Source organism: Drosophila montana, unplaced genomic scaffold (genome assembly GCF_035044405.1).
Source record: "Drosophila montana isolate Dmon_TW-CO22-7 unplaced genomic scaffold, ASM3504440v1 contig_3200_1, whole genome shotgun sequence".
In the NCBI taxonomy this organism is placed as follows: Eukaryota; Metazoa; Arthropoda; class Insecta; order Diptera; family Drosophilidae; genus Drosophila; species Drosophila montana.
Window position 1 is genome coordinate 4332253 of NW_026998080.1, and position 17300 is coordinate 4349552.

Below are 17300 nucleotides of genomic sequence, written 5' to 3' on the forward strand. Positions count from 1 at the left end.
GGATGCCGAACTGGTGGACTACACGACTGCGCCCTCGCTTTGTAGGTCAACAAAGTGACTCCTGATCAGCTACTACAGTTCAAGTTTAAAATAACTAAAATCGTAAATGCAAAATTTATAATTTTTTGCACAGCTCATTAGGTGACATGGGCAGGTGCTTATCAATGCAACGAGGGATCAAAGACAGCGTCAAGATCATTCCACAGGCCACAATAGAAAAAAGCTGTTCATATCCCTCGGTCCTGTTGAAATAATACTCTCAGCATCATAAGACATAAGAAAAAAGATTCCCCAATGCGGAACAATTGGAGTTGGAACATCGCATCTAGACAAAAGCATATCGCCTTTTTGTCCAGAGTCTGAGAAAGTTATCGAAAGCTGAGAAGTTATTTTATAGAATATTTATTTTTATAGAAAGTAATTAAGGGGATCTGAAAGCGATAAAAAGGAAACAGGGCTGTTTGATGCTGAGGCTGTGCACGCAGAAAGCAACAACAATGAAAATGTTCGGCAGACGCAAGCAGAGATCGAAATCGGAGGACAACTTTCAGGCAAACAAAATTAATCGGAAAAGTCACCCGGACTTATTGTTAGCTTCTCGTAAATACTATTTATTACGACTCTGCAATTTATTATAAAGCGCATGCGTTAAAATATAACAAGTACACATAGTTATCAAAGTATAAAGGAGCTATGCTTTGTTTAAAAGAAACACAAAAGTATATTTTAATTTTAATGTTTTTTCTCATAATTCTATTACCTTCAAAAATTGATGCTGACGAAAAGAATATCAATAGACTGTTAAACAACCAAGCTGTTGTTAGTCGCCAAATTATGTGTATTCTTGAAAAAAGCCCGTGTGACCAATTGGGACGACAACTAAAAGGTACATTTATATTATATGTAAATAAATTTTTTTTACAAAGAATCTGTTACCTATCTTAATTTTTTAAAAATAATTTCAAAAATGTTCTGTTTCTTTTTTTTATGTTTAAAAAGTGATCCTTGATTTTAAAAATTGTGACGATGCCATGCAAAACACACAATATCCGACAATTTAGGGAGTGGACTAGCTTACATTATAGGAAATTATGTTCTTTAGCTTGATTTGACTTTGGGAAATAAATCGCGTCGGTCTTCGCCACGCTACTGCCAATCAAAGTCTTCTCATTAAGCAACACCGCGCATTACAAATTTTTTGTAAATTATTAAAATATTAGATTTTGTAAATTGGTAAACCTACTTTACAATGAGCTATGGTCCAATTAAGACGGATATGGGAATTAAACTTTTTTTGGTATGCCAAATAGCCAACTCATTGCCAGCCAAATAGCATAGACCCTTTATATGATGTAGATAAGCCAGTTGTTTTTGAATAAAGATTCAAATTACTGTACATTTTGGGTACAGAAGGAACACTTCTCTCTCACTTAAAACAATTCCTTATGTATAACGCTTAAATATCTCCTTTTTTCTAGCTGCTCTACCTGAAGTTATAACAAGAAAATGCCGCAATTGCTCACCGCAACAAGCTCAAAGTGCACAAAAGCTGACATCGTTTTTGCAAGCTCGCTATCCGGACGTTTGGGCAATGCTTTTGAAAAAATATCAGAATGTCTAAACATGTTGCATGAATTTAATTGTTATTGTAAGAACGCACAGAATACATAACTCGAAATTTGCAAGCTTAGTTAAGTGATTATTATTTTATTGTAAGTTTCTTACTGTAATAAGTAAAATATACGCCAAAAAAACGCCGTTTTAAGCAAAACACACACCATGGTGGTAATCATTTGGCAAATGCCTGTTCTTGTCATCATTAATATAAGCATTGCTATTGCTAGTCTTAAGTCGAACAGATCAATTTATTCATGCTACTACGTTTGCTGCTGCCTTCACTCGCCACGGAGTTTATGTTAGTTTAATTATAATTAGTTTAAATAAATTTAAAAAAAAATAAATAAAAAAAAGCATATTTGAAAATGCTTTTTTAATTGCAAATCTGAAGGAGTAAAGGAACCTGGTCATGAGTAAGCCTGAACGCAGACTGATTGTCAGCGAATGCTTGGCGCTGGGAATCACTTTGGCCACAATCGCCAAATTTCTATGGCCGCTGGGAAGCCGCAGTGAAGGCAGCTAAGCATCATTTTTACCGCGTCGATGAAAATGCTGTTTTCTCATTTCATGAACTTCGAACCCTTATTTGCCAAATCTCTACCATGTTAAATTCAAGACCGCTCTGTCCCATTACTTAAAATCCAAGCGACTTGAAGGTACTTACGCCTAACCACTTTCTCTGGGGCAAGTCGAACGCTTCTATTGACGAGCTCGACATCTGATCGTCTTAGCCGCTGGCAACGCGTTTGCCACACGCAGCAGCCCTTTTGGAAGAATTGGAGCATCGCTTACCGCGCTCCCAAGAGAAATCTTTAGCCTGCTGCTCAAAGAGGCCAACAGTCCACCACTGAGATGGCCTCTCGGTCGATTCGACAGAACAATACATGGAGACGACGGTGTCGTGCGAGTGGCCATCATTCTAATTGCAAGCGGACTGCTCAAGAGAGCTATCACAAAGATCGCTGTTCTGCCTATCGAGACCACTTCGCTTGAAAGCCTTCGACTTACAACTGGGGGAGCATGTTCGCAGCAGCACATCTTTTAATTTACCTCTTTTTTTGTCACTTTAAAATACTTCTCCTCGAAACAATAAGCAATTAAAAGTTGCCAATAACGCGGTGGCGGAACTTCTTAAGACATTGTTAATCGCTCTCTGAAAGATGCTTCCTGCATTCTTAAAACCGGCAGACGGCAAAATCTATTTTTAGCAAGTGTTTAGCTCTTATAGCTTCTGAGATCCATGCGTTCATATATACGAACGGACAGACAGACGGACATGGCTAGATCGATTCGGCTATTGATGCTGATCAAGAATATATATACTTTATGGGGTCGAAGATTCTTTCTTCTGTATGTTACATACATTTGCAGAAAATCATTATACTCTTTTTACACACTGTTAACGGGTTCATGACTTAAAATTAGAATATTTTTAAATTTCAGGGATATGAGGAGAGTGCAAAATAAATACTTTCTTGAAGTTCTCAAATCGATATTTATCGACACTGTAAAAGTTTAGCAATAATACAGACTCATTTTTCGTAAGCTACTTGTGGGTACGTAACCTTCTTACCTTCTTCCTCCAAAAGGGTCCAGTAATTAATTCAACTGAGTGAATGAGTTATATTGGGATCAAAATTTTCTGTCATAGGTATTGATATAAAGAACATCGATACGTCGATTTGTCTATGTTCACCAAAACCGTTTTGTCGATTAAAACTCCATACATTTATAAAAGAGAAAAAATAAAAGGCTTGATATAGATACACATGTTTATTATTGTAGGTTGTATGTTTAAATGAATGCTAAAATTGAATTCTAAAAGTTAGTATAATTCGAGTTTGTGTTATACAATATGACGTTCAACACCACAACGTAACAACATAAGACAACGTTAAAACTAATCAAAATAATTAGATTTCCACTTGTTTGCTTATCTAAAATTTTGGAGATTTACAATGTACTTGCTTCTAGGTGTGGAATGTTATGTAATCCGGTATCTGGATTGGCCCAGTAGTAATTGGGAGGACCTTGGCTAAAACAATATTTCATATCGAGTGGTTCTCCTTCCTCTACGTAGTACATGAGGTAAAAATTACACATTTCGTCTTCATTTGTTGGCCTTTAAATAAATAAATAAATAAATATACATTATTAGTAAAACTTACTAAATTTTAATTTTATTTTGCAAAGCGTTCAAGCTTAAAATATGGACAGTAATCGTCAATCTTCCATCGACAATATCATGGATTAAGCACAAGTAATATGCGTATCGTTAGTATAAAACTTTTTCGCTCAATGTACTTCGAAAACGAAACGCAGAGCACAATCGACCAGCATTGCTGAAGGTAGGTTGGCGGCTGACTTTGTAGCTCGTGTCAGCATCAACATTCGTTCGTCTGGCTTTTGGAGAGCGAAAAGCCAGCCGGCTTGCGTGTCATTTAAATAGCGAAAGGCCAAATGAAAAGCCAGGTTAGAAATTTTGCGTCGCATTAAAATGTATGAGCGTTACTCATCTTAGTGTTTATATTCTCTTTGATTATAGTGTGAATTAATGACTAATGACGATAGTAAACTTTTTTTTAATAACAATAAGATATCTTCACGTAGTTGCATTTGTATATTGATGGTCGTATAATAAAATAAAGTTTTCTTTTTATAAATACGAATTGTACACTAAATATAAGCAAACAAAAATTGTTTGCAACTAATAATAATAATCTCTGTTTATACAATACATTTTAATCGGCAAATTCGGTGTATTTCGCCTGAATAAACTCAATAAAATATAATACAATGCCAATTTATAAAAAATGTAAATAGACTCACCCAATTTCTGTCGTGCGTTGACGTGTGCTTTTCATAGTACACCTGGCAGCGACATAATCACCGGATAATATAGGTGAGTTGTCAAAAACATTATAAAACATTTGTGGTGTAAGTGGATCCCTCTTTCCAAGTAACGTCCACTCTTGAACTCCATGAGCATTGGATCGAACCCTATATCCAGAAACAACTTTTCCTAACCCATGCGTATGAGTGCGATAAGCAAAGGGATGAATCGTTTTATTTTCAGTTATCTCACAAGCGGCCTCCATATGCTCTGTCTTCATTGGAGGAATCATTCCATCAGTACCCAAAAGTAAGGTACCGGCTAGCTTTGTAAGTCTGTAAAAAAAATCAACACAGAATAAGATTAAATACAGTTGTAGAAATACTTTACTTACGGCTTTTCAGTATACTGCAAAAATATACCAGAATCATCGGTAGATCCGTCTAAGGCAAACAAATGTATAATTTTTAAGGAATAAATATATATAATCTATAATCATACAAACCTTTGAATTTATCAATATGAGAGTAATGCACTTGTAAGACCAAATATTTTGTCGGTGAATTCTTGCCTACTTTAAATCCAACACCCGGAGGTAAATCCAATTTTGGTGCATCTCTTGCCCAAGCATATAAAATCTATTGAAGAGAATTTAAAGGTGTATATATCGTTTAAAAATAGCATGAACGACTTTCTTCGACACTCCGAAGTTTTTCAATTTAAAACCTGGTTTATTTTTTACAAAGTAGACTGATTATTAACACCATTTCTATTATGTAAAGATGCGGATCCATCCCCGTTTTTCTCCTTTACATTTTAGATGTAGGTCTTCCTAGTGTCCGCGTAGTACGAGTCTGTTTCCGATAATTGATAACTTGCCCCGTTTCCAAGTAATCGATCAATATTGGTTTTAGAGTCCCCAAACTTGACATGTTGCTTCTAGACTAGTATATATATATCAAGTATCCTTCATTTTATAGCTATAACCACCACCCCGTATCCACCGCATGGCTATAAATCAAATAAAACACCAATTTGTATTGCCTACCCATTTAAGCCAAAATTTAAATGCAATTCTCTGGTTGAGAATATACAAATATTCTAAAGTACAATAAGATCTACTGTTGAAAATTTTATCAAGATCGGTTAAGAAACACAGAACTTATTAAAGAAAATGTATTTTGGCTGCCCACGTTGTTTGGGCAGATAGCGAAAATTGCAACAATTTCTATATAAAAATAATTAGATGGACACATACTTATTCACGCGTGTCTTTATTGAATTCTATCAACACTATTGCAACTGCGATTGTATTGTATTCTGTGCTGTGTGTATGTGTTGCTATTTTAATTCGTTTATTTTTCCACTAGGAGTCAATTGGTGGTATGGCTGTTGAGTAGAGGCGGTGGTAGGTAGTGTGGTCTGTTACGGGTTCGAGTCTGGGAAAACAGGTGAATTATCGAAAGTTTGAAATAATTTCGTAAGCCGGCGCCTTTTCTGCCTGTCGCATAAGCGTCAAATATAATACTGTTGCTGTTTCATTCCAGATCCCGACGGATGTAGGATGCATTATTCTACTACGGCAGTTCCCAGCGCTGAGTAAGTACTTTTTGTAAATTGACTAACCTGAGAATGTGACTGGGGACCGCAGGGACTTCCTGTATCCTCATCTGCTGATTTTGTCATTTCTCCACAGTTCCTGTGAATAAATTGTTGGTTTCAAAGATTTGTTAACAAACATATATATACTTTCTGTATATAAAATAGGTGTTTATAAATAGGTGTGCTAAAAATCTTACCAAGTAATTTTCGTTGTTCCTGGTTCACCGCATCCATAAAGCAACATATGATGAGCAGTATTCATGGTTGCGTTTGGTTTGTAGCCAACTGTTCTTAAACATATTTTGATTAAAAATACACAAAACAGTCTAAATTTCTTAATTTTCACGTACCAATATAGTACGATGTTGTTGGATCAACTTTGATGGGAGTGCACAAATACAAATCCGGCTAAAATATAATAATTTAAATATATTTGTCACTAAATCAATATAAACTTTGTTATTTATAAATCTAATGACTGATGTGTGTATATCTTCCTAAAAAATCTTATAAGGCCATATGTTTTCACTGTATATAATCTGAACCCAATAAAAATCCCGCGCCATTCATGTTTTTTATATCATCCATAACTTGCCTTGTTTCAAAGCACTTCAGAAAAATCACATGACATAGATAAAGAAGTTCTTGCAATTTGCGCAAACACGCAATATCTATAAAATGATAGATACTTGATGTGTATATATTATAGAGAAGCTGCATATCAAATTGGGTGAGTCTAGCTCTTAAAATCAAAGGGATTGCACTAGGAGGACCTTCGTTGAATATTTCAAATCTCTAGCCCTCATAGGGTCTGAGATCGACGCTATATTGACTCGGGTGTTGATGCTCAACAAGAATATATATGGTCGGAGATGCTTTCTTCTGTCTGTTACATGCATTTATATAAAAACATTATACCCTTTTTACCCATTTTCAATGGGTTCGGCTTTTTAAAAAGGGCGCCAGGTCCCACATCGACTTCGCTTTGGTTCGGGCTTCTGACCAAGTGAGCGAACTATGGACCAGGACCAGAATGACCTAACTATTTTTCTAGGTGCCCTATCTAAATGTTTTTAGTGTTTCTACATTTAGTAAAAAGTGCACAGAGCAATATGTCAATGGACCATATGCTAACGAGCTTACATCCATACTACATACAATTATTGTACACGCTAAATTCATATGCTTCCATGCAATTACATATGTACATATAAAAATGTTATATCTTACAGTTTGTGGCGAAACCGATGGCATGAGGAATGGAAACGAACCACTGACATGTTTGCCATAATCCCTTCCATTTACTGGATACGTGACCGATTGCTGATCCACAAGCCCATAGGCAGTTATAATATTCCAAAGTAATAGCACGGAATAACAAACTGATATTGCCATTTCGACATGAACGTATTTATAACGTTATGATAAATATAATTAAACAAAAAGTATCACCCTTTTGCAAAACATATGTTCTTAAAAATTAATTGGTTGTTTTTCCTAGCATACGATGCACTAGAGGTGGGACTCCATTAAATTCTTTCTGACTTGTTAGAGCTCGACTACCGATACCGATATTTTAATCCACTGATACTATCGATAGATCATCAAACTTATTTTCAACAGATACATGAATTCTGAGAGTGGCTAGATACGGTTCACATTATTGTCATCTCAGACTGAGTACATTTTCGGGGAACGAATGAAACTTATTGATGATGTGAAACTGCTGTTCACATAGGCAACATCTAGTGTCTTTCAAAATGGTAGCCCTAGGAAGTAATGTGAAAAGAGGTTCAAATTCATATAGGCACCATGGGTTTTTTTTATTTTAATATGAATACTTATAATATTTATTATTTTCATTTCGAAGAAATTCCATCAGCAGTGCCAAAAATTTGCAGTGCTGTATGCTATTTCCTTCAGCATGTTCCTTTGCCCTTGTTGGTGCTTCCGTTAGGATTTTCGCATCTCCCGTGCAATTTACGGTTACAGTACTGTCGCTGCTGATAGAAATTTCAGGGTTGAAAATAATCACTTCATTTTCGACGTACTCGCTAATACTCAAATCAACTAAATAATTAAACACTATCCATCGTGGCTCCAACAGGGCTCTTAAACAAGCCCAATATTTAGTCGATTTTTATATAAACAAATTTTTATCAATAGGTTAAGAGAATTGTTTTTAATTCGGATATACTCTAAGTAATCGGTACTCGAAGATTCACTAGTCTCATAAGGATGCTTATTGACTTAGGCAAGTTTGTGTTCTGCTTCGAACTATGCAGAATCTATCTCATACAATAGCCCACGTAAATTAGGAGCTTTTGGTGTCATGAAAATTAATTTTGTTATTTTTCTAACGCTGGCCATAACCTACCCCAAACTATTATTTATATCCCAATTAAAATAAACTCGAAGATTTAATTACAATGATCAATTAAATTAATTTATTAACATATACAAATTAATTTATATCCAAACATGGCTTTTGCGTTCTGGCCGCTGCCAGCTAAATGTTTGTAATTTAATTTATAGAAATTATATTAGCATCGCCATAGAGAATATTGATTTTCTACCGAACTAACCCCAGTTCACAACATACATATGCGAATACAAATTTATATATATCATGGTATGGGCAGTAACCTGACAAAATTAGTTATTTTCGACAGAAAAAGTCACAGCAGAAAATAACACACCTAGCAATATAGGTGTATATATAGTCACACACAACAAACATAATATCCTCGCCGGTCCTGATAGAACCAAAGCTGAGAGTACATTCCATTTTAGCGTTTTCGGCCTTTTAGCTGTCAGAGCGCAAGAGTACTGATTTATTTTCGTTCTTAGCTTAAAAAATTAAAATAAAACTGCATAGAAGCATTTTGTTGTCTGGCGTTACTTATCGTAGTATATATACCGTGATTGATGATAAATCATAGATATTTTTTGTTTTTAAGTTTCTGTTTCCAGTGTACCACAATTGATGCTAATCACGTTTGTATATCAATGTTAGCTGCACTTTATGGTCATTTACAACACTGTTACTGACAAATTATAATAACACTTCAATATTTCGTAGCTTGCTATTTGTAAAATTCAGTTCTTAATTTATGTGATCCGTGATGTTGTTTGTCAATTATTAATCGTTGTCCGATTTATAAACAAACATGGATTTTATTGACGATTTCATAGAAGAATACAAGAATAATCCGTGCTTGTGGAAAGCCGATTCAGCAGATTTTAGAAATCGAACAAAACGACAAGAAGCGTATATCAAATTAATTGCTGTGGCGACTAAACATGGAGAGCTATATAATGTTGAAAGGACTAAACAAAAAATTAACAATCTTCGGTGTGCATTTCGTCATCAGCTTCGAAAGTATAACGAAGTTAAAAAAAAGGGGGAAAAATATGAACCGTATTGTCCAAAGCGAAGATATTTTGAGTCACTTATGTTTTTAAAAGATGAGGAAATCCCTGAAAAAAAGTTAAAACGGGAAGATACCCATACCCTACCCATACAACATACAATAGATACAACTATTGTGCAACCTGAAGCTTGCGAGGAATATTCGGATGCTGAGAGCTTGTCCAAACAGTCCAAAAACGAAAACAAATTGTCGCCCAGCAACAGCACCAGCGCAAATGATTTCTGTGCCAATCTATTTGACGAAGCAGAAGTTGATCCAATTGTCAGTATCCAAAACGTCAATTCTAACAACAAGGCATCAATTAAGGAAGTTGAGGTAATACTGCCACCCGAAAACCATAATATGTCAGAAAGAAGGAAATCGTTTAATACTTCAATAGCCAACTCTTCAAACGATAAAATAAACTCTACCGTACATGCAGCAGAGTCAAATCGCGATAAACGCGTGATCACCCGTCATAAATACATCAAAAACAGCAGAAAACGATCATCATCTGTTTCATCCCAAGTCTCCTGTGAAAACGAGATGCAGTCGGGAAAATGCAGGGCAGACATTTCCAACATAGATCTTGACCGGCTGCTTTCGCTGGCACTCAAAAATTCAGATAATCAGTTGGATGATCATTTCACAAACTTTGGAAAAATAATTGCTCATAAATTGCGATCAATGGAAAATGCACAAGCTATATATGCCGAAAAAATTATTGCCGATGTCCTCTATCAGGGCCAGATGAAACTGTTATCTGCATTAAGTATAACCCAATTCCTAGGTGTAGATAATACAACTGTTTACGTTGAAAGTCCTCCAAAATAATTTTACCCAAAACTAATGTTATAATAATACTATGAAATTATATGCTTACATTTCGGCTACAAAAAATGTGATTTTATCTTTGAACTTAATACGCCACTAGTCAAAGCGGAAATATAAATTTCATTTTTAGTTGAAACACCAAATCGGCGGGTTGCTGAACATTTTATACATTTAGGTACATACTACCGATGAACGATATACCGTTAAGCTTTCTTCCAATGCGATCTATGTACATAGGCTGCGCGTGAACAGAATAGAGTCCATGCGCTTGTATTAGATGAACCATTTGAAATAGAGTCTTATAATATTTATCAATTGTACTCAATTCTCCCTGAAATATAACATGATATTTTAATAAATTTCTAAGTTAAAGTAAAAATTAAACCTCAGCAGTACCCAACATACATAAGTAAAATTCATTTCTTCGGCAGCAAAAGCCATTGCAGTGAATAACAACACATACATACATATTTTGATGAACTCATGCAAGAATAACTCACACATATAAACGTATAACGCCATTGGCTTAGACAAGAACTTATCTCTCTAGCATGCACTGTGCGAAAATGAAAGTAAGTTAACGTGGAAAATAGTATTTGTACAAGGTGCTCCATGTGGTTAAATACTTTATTTTTGTACACTGAACCCATTAAAAATGGGTAAAAAGAGTATAATGTTTTTGTGCAAAGATATTTCAGGGGCAGAAGGAAGCAACTACGACCCCATTAACTATGTATATATATATATATACTTGATCACTTGTATGTAGGAACGCGCCTAACTCAGAACCTATAAGAGCTAGAGACTTATAGTTGCCGCGCAGTACGTGTTTGTATCCGATAACATGTATGGTCTAGAATGGTGTATATAGATCATGTCTCTAATGAGTAAGGATGGTTCAATGGAGTAAATAGCCTAGCAAAAGGTGTGTGCGAATCTCCTAGTCGACCACTTCCGACTAGATCACTCTTGTAATTATTAATACACTGCGCGTCATTAGGTTGGCAGAAGTTCTATTTAATTCTCAGTTAAATAAAACAAAAATGGTTATTCTACTTTATTTTAATATATATTTTTTAAGCGTTTTAAAAAATAACATAAAAAAGACAGTTCAACTTTGGAATTTTTTGCATAAAGCTTTTAAGGCTTGAACTTATTTAGTTGCATCCATCTTGGCTTTCAAAATTAATTTTTTTTTCATCATAAGAGACAACTAGCGCCAGTCGAAATTCCTCGTCATGTGCGTTCGTGCGAAATTCAAGCGCATTTCCTTTTGAGCTACGTTAAGAGAGGGGTATTTTTTATTAATTTTTTTTAATTTTAGTTTTTAGGAATACGAATGTAACTTTTCGGCTTAAAAGTATTTTTATTTTTTGCTTTATCACATATTAACAGACCTGCATCGTTGTACGCTTCAATTCGTGCTTTTTCTTCCACGGATAATGATTTTCCTCTACTCATATTAATGGTAATGACTTATTGGGCTGGAAAAAAGTGTTGGTTGTGCTGCGTGCCCAAATATTAAAGATAAACCAAAATTTTCCATAACAAATTAAAGAAAATATCAAAAAATCATACAAAGGTAGCTGGTTTTCAACAAAGACCATATATATATCATTTGGTGTGCTAACCTGATGGCGCAGAGCGTGCGATATTAAAAACTGCCACTCGCAGATGCCATAGTATAAAGCACCCCACACCAGCATACCCTGCACCAAGCTGTTAGATGGTCCAAATGATACGTAGGCAAAAATAATAAATACTGTAGTTCTTAAGAATCGATTTTTGAAGTTGAAATTTCTAATTTATGTTTAACACTTCATACAAATTAGGAAAACTTACTTATAAAACAAGTAAGAGTGGTCTAGTTAGGATAGATTGTCTTAGGGGCATTCTGAACCTTCTTATACTAACATTAGCTTTACAGCTTTTCTTACCTATTTAATAGATATAGGTATTAATATAATTGTGCTTTGCGCTAGCTGACAAATCACTTGCCAATGTTTTTTTTAACTTCTGTGTTTCACAACAGATCTTGATGAACTATACCATAAAACATTTGTACACTCTAAAAAGGACAACGGCACCATAAAATTGTTGTCTGGTTGAAATTGGAGTTTTTGATTGTTTGATTTTGCGAGACGCGGTCATCCAAAAAATTAAATATACGTAATCTGCATATACTATACCAGAAGCTACATGTCTTAAAACCCTAGAAATATGCTCGAAAATCAATAATTCTTAATATATTTTGATCGATTGCTTGGTAATGGAAAGCGCGTTATCGATTACAAACAAACTCGTACTGCGCGAATAATAAGAGGACATACAGCGTATGGAAGCGAGCTGATGGTCGTGTAGCTACGAGCGGAGCACACTCTATGACGTCGGCTGGGGTGGATTAGATAGAGTATCACTGGGCTACCTACTCGCAGGTATGTAAATTCAAATAAATATTCGCGTGCTGTTGCGATTGTATTTAAAAATGAGAAAATTGCTATGCTGGCTGATGCTAATACGACGGCTGTAGCTCACCCTACCATGATCACCTGGGCCGCTTGACCAGATAATTGGTCGGTGAGTTAACTCAAGAGTTTGATGCATTGGGATTCTTGAGTCATATACTGATTCCAGGCAAGATATTCCTACAAGATTTGTGTCTGCTGAACAACGACTGGGATGAGGAGCTGCCGTCAAGTTACGCGACTCAATGGCAAACATCCCGATAGGGACTGAAGATGATAAGCCACTGTCCGCTGCCACGATTGGTGATTTCTATTACATTTGAGGTGGATTCATCATCTTGTCGAGCTTTTGCTAGAGCATTTTATGTCTACGTGCGCAATAAGGGCGGAGCGGTATCAGTGCGGCCTGTGACTGCCAACTCCACGGTCGCTCTAGTCGCTGAAATACAAAAGTTATGCAATATACATGATTGTTAAAAGGTAGAGTCAAATTTAAATCCGGCAGATATTGGGGGTTTGTATGAATCGGACTTCAACAATGCAACCTAATTTACAATTTGATCATTTTAATACTGCGTGAGGAATTCATTAGATTAATAGATTTAAAACCTATTAAGTCTACAAAAGAGAAGAGAGAGAACTGACACAAAACCTCCTATTTTACGTGGGGGCTTAATCGTTATGCGTCTTCTTGGAGCAGAAATATTGGATCATAAATTGAAGAAAATTGGCTAGCAATTCAGTGCGAAGTTGCATTATCTGCAATCGGCTTCGACCTGTCTTGGGCAGTCAGCTAATGGGACCGCTACCAGAAGGCCGAAAGCGAGGAGGTGTCTACAACAGAACCAATTTGGGACCAATTTGGATGCATTTTAACATACGAGAGAAGCGCCAAGTCAAGGTGTGTCTCTCTGCGTTCGTATGCTTTCTGACAAAGGCATACCATACAGAGATCACGATGGACTTGAGTGCCAACGCACTCAGGCGGTTCTTTGCCAGACGTGGACTAAACTCCAACCTGTTCTGTTTTTGTGTGATTCTCTTATTGGCTGGCTCAAAATAGAATACGGGCACATTTAGTGGTACCAGAGACAATATAAATCTTACCAGGAGTAACGCCATACAGCAAAATGATACAATAGAGCTTAATTTTTTTTTAAATCGAGAACGAAAATGCAGTGAATAACCAAACATATATATGTACATATTTTGTTGTACTCAGGCATGCATAATGCACACATACAAACAAAGGTGCTTGTACGCCATTGGCTGATACTAGAATTTCTCCCCAGCGTTCACTGTGCTATTTTCTGAAGTTTATTAGTGCACAAGGTGCGCTTTGTAATAAAATTAGTTTACTTTTAAATTTGCCTGTAAAATTAATCTTCTTAAAACTTATCATCTTAGTGTTTATATTGTCTATGATAAGAATACTGAAAATGTGTTTGTCAAATAGATGCAATATTCATTCGTTTGTTGCAAAAACGACGATACTTTGACTGAGTCCTCAATTTATAAGAATTCATGCATTTAAGTATTCAGATTCGATAGTCTACTCGATAACATGCCTATCTAACCGAACTCTAATTTTGGAAAGTAGATACATAATTGTCAGCTTAATGTATATTTATTTTTATTTAGGTGAGTTACAAGTGTTTAAGGATTCATCTATTAAAGTTACTGGTTTGAAATTTAATGTCGACCTTAGAAACTGTTGAAACAAAGACAATAACCGTCGCAAAGAAAATAAAAAATATATATACATATATTTAAATTCGGCTTAGAATTTCAAAATATGTTCTTAAACACTAGAAATTGACATGCGTAAGCAAGTCTAGTTATCTTAAAATTTGTATTGGTAGATAGTAATTTAAATTTATTTCAGATCCAAGCGAATGTGTGTTAAGCTATTGAATTAGAAATGAATCGTAGAGGTTTAAACGCTGGAAATACGATGACTTCTCAATCAAATATTGACGAAGGAAACTGGAAGAGCGTAACCGAAGGCTCAACAATGTTACCTTCTACGAACTCTGCGTCTCTAAATCCAGACGCCAGCAATCAGAGTGGATTCCCCCAAGGAGGACTACCATATACTGCGAGTGGGAACCCATATCCAAATGCTGGCCAATCTTCTCCTGCCGGTAATCAATCTTTAGTGTTTCAAAATACTAATCAACCCGGATCAAATACTCCTCAATATACTTCATCGCCAGCCCCTTCTGGCTCCTCAACCCCTGGTCCAGTGGGTGTTGCAGCGCAAAATATACAAGGAAATTATTCACAATCGTCAACATCAGGCAATTTCAACGGACCAGTTGGGGGGCCATTTGGATCACCGTCTTCCGGTTTGGGTCAATTTAGCCGACCAGCAAGTTCAGGTACTCCATTTAACAGTGGACAAGCGGGTCACTTTTCCTCCCCTACAGTTTTCGGAGTTGGAAGCCAGTTTAATCCCATGCCACCGGCATCTCCATTTGGTCATGGTGGAAACCATCCTATGATGGGGGGCCCTCAGCAAATGGATAGAATTGATCAAGGCTTCAGAAGACACAACTCATACTTCAGTCATACAGAGCATCGAGTGTTTGAGCTAAACAAACGCCTTCAGCAACGCAATGAAGATAGCGATAACTGTTGGTGGGATTCTTTTACAACAGAGTTTTTCGAGGACGACGCAAGATTAACAATATTGTTTTGCCTGGAAGACGGACCAAAACGATATACAATTGGCCGAACACTTGTTCCACGTTTCTTTCGAAGCATTTTTGAAGGAGGTGTATCTGATTTGTATTTTCAGCTCAAGCACGCTAAGGAATCGTTTCACAATACGTCTATAACATTAGATTGCGATCAGTGCACCATTATAACCCAGCATGGTAAACCATTTTTTACCAAAGTATGTGCAGATGCAAGACTTATTCTAGAGTTTATGTATGATGACTACATGAGAATCAAATCATGGCATATGACTATAAAAGGACATAGAGAACTCATCCCGAGGTCTGTAATTGGAACTTCTCTGCCTCCTGATCCAATGCTGCTTGATCAAATAACAAAGAATATTACTAGGGCTGGAATAACAAATTCAACCTTAAACTACCTTCGACTATGTGTAATACTTGAGCCAATGCAAGAACTTATGTCACGCCACAAAGCGTATGCACTAAGTCCACGTGATTGCTTAAAAACAACTCTATTTCAAAAATGGCAACGCATGGTCGCGCCACCCGGTAAAAAAGACCCGCAAAGACCACCAAACAAACGACGTAAAAGAAAAGGGTCAAATTCTGGAGGTGCCAACAACGCAAACACCCCGCCTGTGGCAAATCAAAAGAGGTCGCCGTCAGGTCCCAGCTTTTCATTGTCTTCCCAAGATGTTATGGTTGTCGGTGAGCCAACATTAATGGGAGGTGAATTTGGCGAAGAAGATGAAAGGCTTATTACTCGTTTGGAAAATACACAATATGATGGCACCAATGCAGTTGAACACGACAATCATACTGGTTTTGGGCATGCAGATTCACCGATATCAGGCTCAAACCCGTGGAGTATGGAACGGACAGGCAATATTCCAGCTAGTCCTGGTAATGCATCTGGACCGCAAAATAATGCTAATATAGCCGATATAGATAAAAAGAGCCCCATTGTATCGCAATAGAATCAAATGGAATAATCCGAAATTATAATATAATTTTAAGATACATATGTGGTGAAATGTATTTTCATACTTGCATGTAAAAATAATTTTAAATAAAGTTTCTAGCCTTTAAATACGGTTATTTGTGTTGAATATTGTACTATTTATATCCTGTACTTGTTTCAAGTAGATTATTATATAGTTGTACATGTATATATGCACAATCGTGTGTTACCTACTTTTGTTTAGGCCAAACCATGAACAACAAGCCAAACCTTATGAAAATCGAATGAGATTTAACCGAGTTATGGGGGTGGAATTTTGACCTGTACCTAAATAAGATATTTGAGGATACCATTTCTACACGAATTTTGACCAAGAATAATGTTGCCATATTTAGATGTCAAATTGATTTAAAGGCCAAAGCATTAATAAGAAGCCAAACCTCGTGGAAAGCGGATGAGATTTTACCGGGGTGGGAAATTTTGTCCTATGTCTATAAAAGTACCCCGGCCTTGCCCGTGGCACGCTTAGAATAAATTGTCTCAAAGATCTCTGAAAATTAGTTTAAAGCCGGCCGGATGGCAAACAAAAATTAAACATACAATCGTTTTTCGCCATTTTTCCACACAGGTGGAATTTCGCGAAACCCCGTCTAAACGTGCCACTTCATCACATAAGAAGGTAACTTAGTGAATAGTTCAGCTTCCTAGCTCTTACGGTATAGTCTGTGCGTTGATCACCAATCATTCAGTCAGTCATTCAGCCAGTCAGTCATTCAGCCAGTTAATAATTCACGACAACAAGTTTTTATCATTATTATTAGTTTGTGTTATTTTTATTATTTTTCTTGTTCATGTTTTTTTTTATTTAATTTGTTTTTGCTGAGCCTGTTC

The 17300-nt window shown here is 36.2% G+C and overlaps 4 protein-coding genes across 5 annotated transcripts; 3 read left to right on the top strand and 1 right to left on the bottom strand.

Moving 5' to 3' along the window:
* The first annotated feature begins 485 nt into the window (after positions 1 to 485).
* On the top strand, positions 486 to 1773 carry LOC135431962 (ejaculatory bulb-specific protein 3). Its single transcript, XM_064687390.1, has 2 exons — positions 486 to 886; positions 1479 to 1773. Exons 1-2 carry the CDS (start codon positions 694 to 696, stop codon positions 1619 to 1621), a joined length of 336 nt encoding a protein of 111 aa, XP_064543460.1. The 5' UTR covers positions 486 to 693; the 3' UTR covers positions 1622 to 1773.
* A 1598-nt stretch (positions 1774 to 3371) lies between these two features.
* Positions 3372 to 7552, bottom strand: Phm (Peptidylglycine-alpha-hydroxylating monooxygenase). Its single transcript, XM_064687520.1, has 8 exons — positions 7283 to 7552; positions 6403 to 6460; positions 6250 to 6337; positions 6077 to 6149; positions 4956 to 5088; positions 4845 to 4893; positions 4447 to 4785; positions 3372 to 3739 (listed from the first exon to the last, which is right to left on the bottom strand). The coding sequence occupies exons 1-8, from the start codon at positions 7445 to 7447 to the stop codon at positions 3571 to 3573; spliced, it is 1074 nt and encodes a 357-aa protein (XP_064543590.1). The 5' UTR covers positions 7448 to 7552; the 3' UTR covers positions 3372 to 3570.
* A 1557-nt stretch (positions 7553 to 9109) lies between these two features.
* Positions 9110 to 10683, top strand: LOC135432015 (uncharacterized). The gene has a single exon (XM_064687455.1). It carries the CDS (start codon positions 9223 to 9225, stop codon positions 10297 to 10299), a length of 1077 nt encoding a protein of 358 aa, XP_064543525.1. The 5' UTR covers positions 9110 to 9222; the 3' UTR covers positions 10300 to 10683.
* A 3623-nt stretch (positions 10684 to 14306) lies between these two features.
* Positions 14307 to 16538, top strand: Chi (LIM domain-binding protein 2 Chi). 2 transcript variants are annotated; one of them, XM_064687138.1, is made up of 3 exons: positions 14307 to 14405; positions 14650 to 14908; positions 14981 to 16538. In XM_064687138.1, exons 2-3 carry the CDS (start codon positions 14686 to 14688, stop codon positions 16423 to 16425), a joined length of 1668 nt encoding a protein of 555 aa, XP_064543208.1. In that variant the 5' UTR covers positions 14307 to 14405; positions 14650 to 14685; the 3' UTR covers positions 16426 to 16538. The 2 variants fall into 2 exon arrangements, with proteins under 2 accessions (XP_064543208.1, XP_064543207.1); XM_064687137.1 differs by having other exon boundaries at positions 14650 to 16538.
* Positions 16539 to 17300: the final 762 nt, after the last annotated feature.

What these genes read in the sequence shown, in the direction of transcription:
- LOC135431962 (XM_064687390.1), top strand. Translation starts at nt 694, where the DNA reads ATGCTTTGTTTAAAAGAAACACAAAAGTATATTTTAATTTTAATGTTT. An exon ending in ATTGGGACGACAACTAAAAG is followed by an intron (nt 887 to 1,478) that starts GTACATTTATAT and finishes CCTTTTTTCTAG; the next exon opens with CTGCTCTACCTGAAGTTATA.
- Phm (XM_064687520.1), bottom strand. Translation starts at nt 7,447, where the DNA reads ATGGCAATATCAGTTTGTTATTCCGTGCTATTACTTTGGAATATTATA. An exon ending in GGAACAACGAAAATTACTTG is followed by an intron (nt 6,150 to 6,249) that starts GTAAGATTTTTA and finishes ATTTATTCACAG; the next exon opens with GAACTGTGGAGAAATGACAA. An exon ending in GTCCCCAGTCACATTCTCAG is followed by an intron (nt 5,089 to 6,076) that starts GTTAGTCAATTT and finishes TCTCTTCAATAG; the next exon opens with ATTTTATATGCTTGGGCAAG.
- LOC135432015 (XM_064687455.1), top strand. Translation starts at nt 9,223, where the DNA reads ATGGATTTTATTGACGATTTCATAGAAGAATACAAGAATAATCCGTGC.
- Chi (XM_064687137.1), top strand. Translation starts at nt 14,686, where the DNA reads ATGAATCGTAGAGGTTTAAACGCTGGAAATACGATGACTTCTCAATCA.